This window comes from Vollenhovia emeryi, unplaced genomic scaffold (genome assembly GCF_000949405.1).
Source record: "Vollenhovia emeryi isolate VEMERY1.0 unplaced genomic scaffold, V.emery_V1.0 DF939177.1, whole genome shotgun sequence".
In the NCBI taxonomy this organism is placed as follows: Eukaryota; Metazoa; Arthropoda; class Insecta; order Hymenoptera; family Formicidae; genus Vollenhovia; species Vollenhovia emeryi.
In genome coordinates, this window is record NW_011967189.1 from 542,791 (window position 1) to 554,493 (window position 11,703).

Consider the following 11,703-nt stretch of genomic DNA (forward strand, 5'->3'; position numbering starts at 1 on the left):
AACCTGGCACGCGGCGATGACTGCTCTCGCTGCAATTATTAACGACACCGACAGTAGGAAACTATAAGGCGCTTAACGCAGTATTTCTCTTTGCGATTGTTTTTTTCCTCCCCTCCCCTTTTTTATGAGGACCGTTATCGTGTGATTTATTAAACTAAAGGCGCGAGTGCGCGGAATCGAAGTGCGGCCGTATTTTATGGTACGATGTTTCCTTGCAAAGTGGCGCGCTCGAAAAAAAAAAGATGAGAACACGCCGCGCATTCGATAAATGAATAATCTCGGCGCCTCAAAAAGCCAGCTCATCGCCGCTGCGACGTTTTAAGTACGTCGCGTAGCGTACGTTTGGGAAAAATATATTCGACGTTTCCGGGTCAGCGAGATGGGTCATCTTCCGCGAAAGGCGAAGCGGGCTCTTCGATGAACCGCGAGTTGCAAGCCTCAGCTGAAAGAACCGCTGACGCTAATCTTCAGTCTTCTTGCGGCAAACATTCGCCTTGCAAGCTCATTCTCAAATGAATGCGATCGAGCGATATGAATGCTCTTCGTTTCGTCACTTACGGCCATACGTACGTCACAAAGAAGCGCCGATATAGTCGTAAATCAGAAATCGATCGCGATGTTATATCATACTGCACGGTAATGTTTATTTGTGTTAAAGTTGCTTGCATTATATTTTTATTAAATAAGTATTAAAAATTTGTCCCATTAATATTATTGTCTCCTTTATTCCTTCCGGTAAAATCTCACGCTCGGTTGTTTGGATTATAACATTTTAAAATAATAAAGTATCCAGTTTGTATAAATGTCCATTTTAGTTGGCGCAATTTAATTGTCATTACTTTTCTAGAGAAGATAAGTGTTTTTTTAAAATAAAATATATCCAAATAATTAAATTATATAATTCTTGATTGGATGGCGCTTATACTTTTTTTACCTTTTTTAAGAAAAATGTTATGTTTTAAGGTGTATCGTACAGCACGGTAATGAGTCGTAAGACAACATCGATTGAAACTTATCGATAAGGAGACTTTCAAAGATTGCATTAAAATTCTATGAATTTTATATTGTAACAGGACTCGGAATTTAAAGAGAAACCGAGGCGCGTACGCTTGGAAGAACGTACGCTTCGTCTCTGCGTGCAATAAGTATTTTACGAAAGAAATTTAAGACGTTTCGTCATTAATACGCGCCTTATCTCCCTTCGTAATAGCGCTAGCAGCACACGAAAGCGACGCGCTGATCTCATCGAGAGAAATAATCTTTCGCGGTTCACCGAGATGCCGATCGACGAGCGGGACACCTTCCACCAGAGCGGAGATAAACGTCAGCCTATTGAGAACAGATTCGAGACTTCGGGAACCGCCAATGGACCACATGGAATCCCATCGACAGCATGTTCACGGCGCGTGCTTGCGCTGATATCAGCATCACACTCGTCCCCGCATTGGCTCCGGCGACTACGGAACAAAGTTCAGCCTATACGGAGTCAACTACATCACTGGACCATCGTAACGATTCACCTCCAGTCTCCGTGAACGCGCCGTCGAGGACGTCGGTCACTACGAGGAGGAGAATCGTCCTCGGATCGGACGTCAGTCTCTTTCTGCATTCGTAAAAAAAAAAGAGTATTGCCGGCTCTGCAGAGATTGATATTTGGGATAAAGAAGCGTAAGAAATATAGTGCGTAAAGAGGAGAAAAGGAAAGAGGCGAAGTCAAGATTGACCAAGTGGTTCGCCAATCTCAGATATCGGCTCGGCGGCTGTGCGACCCGCCTGACCTGTTGCAACTTTGTCAATAAAATTGACGTTGCGCAAATTGCGCGCCAATCTCGCTGGGATTCCTAGAAAGAAATACAGAAATCGCCAGTGAGAATCGAGTTTGTCGTAAACGACTCTGTAAGTATCATAAATATCGCAACTCATGCGTCAAAGTTATCGGAATAGAATCGAAACACGGGCCCAAAGTATTGGGAAGACACGTGATCGACGGTACATGGAGGTTACTGAATACAAATCGCCGATCGAATACAGCGTCACGCTCGACAAAGTGATGTCGGTGGTGTCAGTGTATAAACCGTCCTTGATACCTAAGCAACTCGAGTAAACCGTCAGGATCAGCCTACGTGATTGAATCGCAGACTAAAGAAAAAGTCGAGTTGAAGAGAACTCGATTCGGATCAGTCGTCTGGATCGCCGGGGTAAGATGCGTCTGTTCATGGAAGTTCTTATTATTCTCCTTATAGGGGGTATCGTGGCCGACTGGCCGATCAACCCCCTGATGAAAGTATGGTACACATTCCTCCCCCATGCGCCGTCCGACTCGCTGACCAACAAAGAGAACGACTGCGCTGGCTGCGCGCAGAATAAAGTCACCGTGATCGATCCCGACCCGTTGTTGACCGAGCTGAGAGTGGAGTACGTGAAGCAGCAGATCCTGAAGAAGCTGCGACTATCAAAGCCGCCTGAAGTCTCGATGCCGCTGTCGACCCTGCCTAAACCTTTGATCAACGGCAATGTGCTTCGACCCGACTTGGAAAGACCGGCGGAGAACTTTTACGGGAAGACCAACCAGGTCGTCGTGTTCTCAAGCGAAGGTGAGATTTGGCGAAACAAAACAAAGATTAACGCTTTCTACCTTTTTACCGCAGATTGCAAAGAAATGTTGTTGGACGAAGCGACGTGTATCGCGCTTCTCTGGTTGAAAAAGATTTGTAAAAATATTCAGAGTAATTTTACCGCGATACAATCAGCTGTGATAATTTGAGCCGGTATATAAAACTACCTTAATGAACTTTGTTATAATTTTATAAAGAGAGCCATTAAAATCCTTCGCAATTTGTTAAAATACAATTTCGCCGGGGATAAAAATTATAGCGTATTGTCCCTGTAACACAATATACTAATGAATTTTTAACAATCGCTTAAAATATGAATTGTAAACTTGTCGGAAAAACAGTACCCTTCGTCTACAGTTACACGCAGACTATTGTGAAAATATCCGACCACGTAGACTGCTAATGAACGGTTATTCAAATCCACGCGCGATGTGCAGACGGAGAAAAGGCGAAGAACGAGTGACACTGAGGGGAAAAGGTACGCGTCATTCGCGAATATTGTGCGCGCGTCTTTCTCATACGATGCAGTCCTAGTCTCCGAGTATTCGGATGCGAAACAAAATCTGTGAATATCGAGTATGCACGCTTTTTCGATTACGCGCAGACGAAGTGAAATCCGCAAATGAACTATTGTGCCGGAAACGTATCCGAGTACTTGCGCGGAAATTCATGATAAATTGCGGGAACGTGCGACTCGCAAGTGTAAATAATAACCGTTAATGTAACACGTAATTTTGTAAAGTCGGAAAATTACATATGCAACGACTGCCCGTCAATTGTTGCTATCGTGTACGGGAAAGGATTAATTTGTAGAGAACCAAGTGTCAACTCCTTCGCGCGAGTCTCTTTTTAATTAACGCATTAAAATATTTTCTATATACTGTTTAATGTCACTTGGTACTCAATGTTACGTTTGCATATGCCCGGCGTGTTCAGACGCGAAACTGGACGCCTCGCATCGGAAACATCCCTCCGAGAAGCACGTTCCTTTCTCTTTATCATCAACTGACCGTTCCTTCTTGGCCAGCCAGACGAAAAACGCCCGACGAGGATATGAATATTGCGTAATTGCACGGCTCCCCCTCGAAATAAACGAGAACCGGTAACAATGACGCCCGTTTCTCTCTTTCTCGCCGCGGACTTCTGGATAGAGGCACCGCCGACGACCGGCTGGGACCATGAATTTCAAATTTTCCGCGGCGATGCAAATATACGGAAGCCGCGCGAACGGTGCACGTATGAATCCCGGCGGCGCGGCGGAAATTTACCTCGAATTACGACGCGGAATCGCGATTCCGACATTTTAATTGCCCATGTGAATCATTTTCGACGTGCTTGATGAATTTCTTAAAATCACGAGAAAGCCTTTCTGTTGAAAAATTATCCTTACTCGCCTACTTCGAGCCTTGAAGAATATTACGGGAGACGCGAGAAAATAACCCAATGACGATAGCAAAAGTCAAGTAGGTAATTGATCAAACTGTTTCTTTAAATATTTCTCAGACAAGTATCATTGCTCGATAAGGGAAGAAAAAAGAACTGACGATAATTTAATTAGAAGAAAAATGTTACCTCGGCCAGGGTTTGAACCTGGACTTCTTCACCCTGGGCGGGCGTCTAAATCTTTATCCTACGCGGCATTTAAAATAACTGTAAGACAGTGTATGTAGACAAGAAAAAGGAAAAAACTTATTCTCGCTAAGGTTCATTTTTAATTACACGGGGATAATTTTCTCTTAAAATTTATCCTGAAAATCATGTAATCATGAGACAACGTAGCATTTCGAAGAATTTTATGAGGTTTTTGAAATTTTACCATACGTTTTACTATTGTAATAATTATATCTACTATACATTTTACTTGTGAAATGTCTGTTTCTTCCAATATGTCTATTTTCTTTTCACATGCAAAGTGTTACCTTGTCTTCTACTAATTCTTCGCTTTACACAAATACTGAACATTGCAAATTTTGTAAGTTCTCTAACATCAATTCCTTGTACTTGTAAAATGTGTGGTGAAATGTCAAACAACTCTCATGAAGTTCTTCAAAATGTCACGTTGCCCCACGATTACACTTTAAAAAAAGAAAATTCCCTCCGTGTATGTGCAAATTAAAAGATTACTTCTAACAAAGAATGTCAATGAAACAGACGGCTTGAGGATCCCCTTAACATACGAAACTTTGTCCCCTCTCCTTGAAACCTCTCCTCGCACGAAAAGCACAAGTAGTAATATTGATACGGAACGTGCGGCCGAGTCGCACGAAATCAAACATTTCCTGTTGCTTTCGAAATATTCGCTCAGACATAAAATCTAGCGCATAAAGAAATTGTAAGATAGTATACGCCACGTAAAAGTTTTTTTCACGCTCGAAAGCAGCTGTTGCCGTTTCGGCATTCTACCGCGTCATGCAACTTTATTCGCAACGAAGCCATGCATAATTTACGAACACGTAATTTCTTGCCAACGACGGAATGTAGGAATACGATAATACAATCGTATCGTTCATCGGCCGCACGAATATGCTGAATATTATTGCCCCGAATATTTTTCACGTCTCTTTTTGCAACGTTTCTCGCACACGCGACTGTGACTCCGCGTTTAACGGAGGCATCGATCGCGCGATCGTAATACTCTCCGTTTAGTTTTAACTAGAAGAAAGTCCTCTATTATGAGACAGGATTCCAATACGAGATAGCAGGTTTTCAATCAAATTCAATCACAAATCTTTTTTTTGCAACGATTACACGATCTAAAAATCAATTTTTCACTAAACAGATTTCACTCCAGGGGCAATGAATTCACGGTGGAACCAACAGATGATGTCCATTAATTTAGCAGAAACTCCGCTATCTCATATTAGAAGCCTATCTCATTCTCATAACAATTGTTCCACTATTTTCTTTTCGAACATATTGTCCTCTACCAATTATTCTTTGCTTTATGCAAATACTGTAAATATTTAAAGCTCTCTAACATCAAACTCCAACATTTTGATTTATTAACTGTACAAAGCATTCGCAAGAACAGCGCTTATATCTTGCATTATCTGAATTTGCGAAAAAGCTTTCCTTTTCCCAACGTCTCGACTACGCTCGTTTGGAGAAGCGACATCTCCATCTCCGCGGCGCAGCTTTTCATCGCGCTGTAATTTTCTGTTCTTGAGATTTTTCCGTGAAATGTTGCACAAGTTTCAAACTCAATTTGCAATTCTCCCATTCGCAAATATTCTATACACGCGAGCACTCGTTTTGTAAACTTTCATCCCGTAAACACGCGTTCGCAACCGAACTTAAAAAGGGGATCGCATTTCTCCGCATTCGCGATGGATATAACGTTATCATAGAACCGATTAACGTCCACTGATACGACGCTGCACATATACTTCGCGTGTCTCTCCGGCGCGAAGGTTACACAGGCCAATCGGGTGTAACCCAAAATATTCGCTCTTTATCTAATTTCGGCACGAAACCGCACACACGTAAGTCGTAAGTCGGGGCTTCGTAATGTTGAAACATTTATTCGGCCTAGTTAACCCGCGGCAATTTCAGCGCAAGAGCGGCAGATTACGGCGATGCGATCGAGGCCAGTGAGCCGGAAATGTTCATCGCGCTGTCGAATCTGCGCCGCGACATCGGAAGGTAGTGCATGCTCGAGAATGTCCGGAAGGTATACGTAGAATTCGTTCCGAAAATATCCGGAAATCTCAGAACGACTCTACGGACGAACATAATCCGGAAATCGGATTGCTAAATGAAAATCTTATGAACCCTGAGAATACGCGAGGAGGGCGTTCAATAGAACATGAGATTAGGAAGACCCCATATGGCGCTATAACGATTGCTGATCTTTGCTTATTTACTAGAATTATGCGATACATCCTACTAGAATTATCGTGAACAACAGTAATTAACAGCCAACAATCTTGCCGCATTTCCACTTAATTGAATGTTTATTAACGATCAGTGTGTTATCAGTAATTTATGTCGTCAATAATTTGCACGATGTTACAGTTGCGTTTTCAACGGGTTAAGAAGCCGTTTATATTCCGATCAACGTCATAATTTTTATCAGTTAAACTCGACGTTTTATTTGAAAAAATTACTTATGTATTTAATAGTTTGGTCAAATTAGTTGCTCGCGCGGACAGTCACCTCGTCCATATTTATGAACTGGAAACGTCATTCTCCAAAAGGTTTATCCGATAGGGGTTAAATCGCGTTCATCAAACGGCCGGTGCACCGATAAAAATACGGCGCGCATGCGGCACACACTGCCGCTGACGTTTGGCACGCGTTGTGCAACGATATGGATTCACTCTGACGCCTGGCGTTGCATAATCCCGGCTATAAATCATGCGGAAGTGGCGATCAATCGGACACGCTGATCGCCCAAGAATCCGCCCGGAAATAATTTCGACGCGCTTGATAGTGCGTTATATCGCGAATCACTCCGACAGTCGACGCGTACACGCCGGCAGGGCGTGCAGCGGAGCGCGATTTTTCGCATCGGTTTATTACGAGCGGACACCGATGGCTCTGATAAAAATTTGTCGGGGAACACTTTGTACAGTGGTATCGATAATTCTGCAAAACAACTTGGAATTGCCGTAAGCCAATTTGAAATGGTATAAAAACTTGTACAGTGGCAGACAGAATCGCTGAAAAAAAATGACGTTGCAACTGCAGCAACAATTTTCTGCGTACGACAAAATAACCGAAGTATATAAATGATTAGCCAATACCGCGAAACCGCACATGTTTTGTATTTAATCGATTTAAGGGGATCCTAAAGCCGTCTGTTTTATCGACATTTTTTATTATCTCATAAGAATGATTAATATTTAATAATGAAACCTAAACTTTCCAGAAGGTATTACTGGAATGTTGCTGCTATAAATTTTGCAAGCTACAATTTTCTACAGATACAAAACATAGCGATTAATTTTTGTTGCACCACCTAAAAATCTACCTGCGTTAGTGAGATATTTTTTTGAGCGAATGCACGCAGAAAAAAATTTATTTGAAATTAAACAAATTTGTTTGAATTTGGACCTTACTAGACTTTAATTAAATTTCAAAAAAATTATTTCTTTATCTTAATTAAAATTTTATTTAATTGAGACTGGAATTTCTGAGAGAATTTACGTTCAACTTCTTCAAATCTAGCAAATGTTTTAGTGCAAGCAAATAAAAATTTAGTAGATTCGAAGAAATGTGATTCCAACGTATCTCACAACTTTAACCCAACTAAATCTTTTTTCTGAGTGTGGTTGCGACACTTTTTTATGAGTTTAGAAACATGCGTTTAGATTCAGGTTCCAAAACATTTTCTCTGAGGAAAGTTTAGGTCGAGAAATAGATCGGAAACGCTCAAAATGGTTTTGGAACGGCGATTTAAATATACGTTCCTAAACTCATGAAAAAAAAGTGTTGCGTTTCTCTCTATTACTGTACAATTGCAAAATCCTTTGACACACTGCGGAAAGTCAAACGGTATAACAATTATAAATGAGGAAGTATATAGAAAATCTGACGTAATTATGTCCCTTTCGCAGCAATTTCTTGCAATAATGCATTCCTTTCTATTCTTCTCGGGCGAGGATGATTCGATGTTTCTGTTTAATCTTATGTTCGCGTATCGCACGTGCCGCACAGAAATAACCTTTGCCGCATTTAACCTTTGTCGCGGTTACGAGAACCTTTTAAAGCGCACTTTTCCAGATAATTGTGGCTCCATTTGAGGCTTACTTCGAGCACCGTAAATTGCAGGCCGATCGTGCGCGGCCAAAGGCGCGCTCTCAAAAGTCTCGAATAACTGAGTCTTCGGTGTCGTTCATTGGCATACCAAATTAGTTTGTAATGGGATAGCCCATATAGATACGCGTCCGTCATAGAGGAGAGGCAACCGGATACCATGCACTCAAGTCAAATGAGAAATATTGAAGTCACGCTGGTGAAATGAAAAATAAGATAACATATTTGTCCCCATTTATCGAACCGTTTCAACGCGCATTCTTATTTTTGTGAAGGAAAGAATATCTCTCTGAATTTTAATGTACGTCCTAATTCGAGGCTGAAATAATCTACAACCGCCACTTGTCCCTCAACAATTTATTTCCAACACCTTCGTCCACGCGTATCTATGTATCTCTAAATAATTGTAACATAAAGAAAGAGATTTTGTAAGTCACGTTTAATCCATGAAACGCAAATACTTCGAAGTCTGAGAGTCAAAGAATTTGGTAAAAAGGAAACAATCAATTTCCATTTCGGCTTTTGAGCAAAACCGTAGTGTTAGAAGCGTCCAACAATCGCGTTACGTTCTTTCAAGAAAACGATCGAACCACGGCGGTTACAGGGGTGGCCGACTCGACGAAATATCGCCAGAACTCGAATCACATAACGGGGTTCAATCCGGCGGCCTGTTTCACATTTTACCTGCCGAACGAGATGCTGTACGTCGACGTGACCACGGCGGAGCTCTGGTTTTACAAGGAACAGGTCGAGAACGACGACGAGCTCAAGCAGACGTTCGTGCTCTCCGAGCTCGATCACTGGGACCAGGGCGGCAGATTCGAAAAGAACACCGTCATGGCAATCTTCGAGACCGACATCGGAGGTGGGTAAATGGCGGATGGAATCCTTTCCTCCCCTCTCAACCCTCGCCCATACGTTCGTCACATACGAATCCGCGCCGCATAGAAATCTTCCACCGCGAAATTTCGTTACCCCGTTGCATTGCATGCACTTTGCGAATCTGCCCCCCGTTGCACATCGCAATTTCGTGCTTTACCGAAAATTCGATACGAATGACGAGGGATAATTTTCTCATATCGCGGTGTCCCGAACGATCTCTAACGTCATCTGACGCCTATCTAACGACGCGAGATACGACTGGGAATCGATTGCTAAACGTTTAAATGAAAATTTAATGAGAATCTATCGAAAACTCCGCGTTTCAAATATCGCGAGAAGTAAAGTTAAGCTTGGCTAGTACTTAAGCAACGAAGATTCTCGTTCTTCTTTTACGCAACTTTTTTGGCTTTCGCACGATTTCCGGAATGGAAAGCAGAAGGCATAAAGATTAAAAATGGTAAAATTGCAAAAGGATTCGGCTATTCCTCATGACTGCGCACTTCAAATCTCTATTCTCACAAATACGGAGAAACAATTGCCCGCGAACTGCCTAGAATAACTCGCACTTTCTACGAAACTTCATGAAGACGCACAATTTCTGCGGACCGTCACGCTACGCTGCGTATCAAAGGATCGTCAATCTTTCCTTACAGAGGGCTGGGTGAAGGCAGACATGAAATTTATGGTGAAGAAATGGATAGGTCGACACCGACTGAGCCACGCCATCCAGTTAGCCTGCACGACTTGCTCGACCGACCGCGACAGAGCACCGGTGTCCGTCGAGCAGAGCCTCAAGCCGTTTCTGGTGATCAACACGGAACCGTTGCCGCAGCGAAACAGGCCCAAGAGATACTCGAAGTGCCAGCCCGAGATGACGGAGTGTTGCCGCGACGATCTCTACATTGATTTCAAGGATATAGGTTGGAGCGACTGGATTCTACATCCCAGCGGGTATCACGCGTATTTCTGCCGTGGATCTTGTTCCACGGCGACTTCCTTAACCATCAGCGGCTCGCATTACAACAACGTTATCATGGTGAGCGTAACACGCATGCTCTCGCACTTGTATGTCATTGACACTCGATACAATATCCCATTGTTAACCGATAATAATTAGTCTGATCTAATTTGAGAGAATTAAGAACAGACGGGCTTTTTTCTTCCGAAGATTAACCCGTGAAAAGTAGCGTTGTCATCAGATTTAATTAATGTTTAGTAATGTTGTACTTTGTAGCAGAAGATTAAATGTTTAGCAGCAATTCTTAAAATCTGATGCTTATTTTCTTAAATTCTTCAGACTGTCTACTTGCCACGAATCTAGTTGGAAGAACATTTCCTTCTATTCATTCAATTTGTCTAATTTACTTTTCAATGTTTCATTAATTTTCATCACCCAACATTATTGTTTTATACCCATCTCACATCAACGCAACCTTCACTCTTCAATTATTAGAATTATCACAGCTAACTAATTTTTATCACATTGCTCTGTTCCATCCTGTCAGCATTGTTAACATGCTCGTTCCTAGCGGAAAAAAATCCTATAAATAACTACAAAAAATTGACTTGAAATAGAAATTTGTAGAAATTTTTTTATCCTCGTTGAAACATTAATTTTTTTTGTAAGAACATCTACAAAATAGTACCACAAATTACAATGTTCTCAAATCAAGAAATTATTGCAAGTAGTATTTCATGAAAATGTACAATTTTGTAAAAATGAGTACAAAACTTTACTAGTTTAAAACATTTGAGAAACAACAAAATCTTAAAGAATTCAAACATCTGCTTACTTGTAGAATATTACAAAAATCAACAAAAGTGTTCCAATTTTAGCATTTTAGCATTCATGTTAATTTTTATGACACTTTTTAAATTTACATAGAATTTCTTAAATTCTGACAGTTATATTTAATTTTTTGTAGAATTTTGTAGAATTATTTCCGACAGGGGTCGCCGAAAGGGACAAGGTGATGGAGAAAAAGTTGTACCTACATCTAAAATAGCGCGCGGCAATCTTATCTCGCTCGTGTCAGATCGTACGAAGCGCAGATGCGTAACAACCGATTATCGCGCTGAAGAAATGTGTCGCCGGTGTGATTTATATTCGTTCTTTCCTTGCGAATACGAGGAGAACGCTGACGCCGCGTCTTTCTCTCGCTATTTCGGGAATCGCGTGTCACCTCGCGCGTTTCTTCCTGGTTTTACCGACGATCGTATCGTTTTACGTAAAGAGTGCATTGCCGATAGTAAATATCGCTGGTATGCCGGAGATTCATTAATTTGCCGACAAAAATCTCGCGCGAGAGTCAACGATTTCGAAACATCTCGTTTCGTTACTTGAAGAATTATTTCGTTCTATTTGGAACATTGATTAGCCACTTCTGTCTCTCAAGTAATTAGAATTTTATCTACAAATATTTTCGCGGATGTAATCTTTCAGTTAAGG

General features: G+C 41.6%; 1 protein-coding gene across 2 annotated transcripts in view; it reads left to right on the forward strand.

The window, feature by feature from the left end:
* The first annotated feature begins 448 nt into the window (after nt 1-448).
* The window catches only part of LOC105563347 (growth/differentiation factor 8), a 14,334-nt gene continuing 3,079 nt past the window's right edge, over nt 449-11,703 (forward strand). Inside the window, exons 1-3 of one of the 2 annotated variants that reach the window (XM_012014862.1) lie at nt 449-2,594; nt 8,950-9,237; nt 9,908-10,290. In XM_012014862.1, coding sequence (XP_011870252.1) covers nt 2,204-2,594; nt 8,950-9,237; nt 9,908-10,290 — 1,062 coding nt within the window. In that variant the 5' untranslated portion in view covers nt 449-2,203. The remainder of the gene's footprint in view (nt 2,595-8,949; nt 9,238-9,907; nt 10,291-11,703) is intronic. The other variant, XM_012014863.1, reaches the window with a different exon arrangement.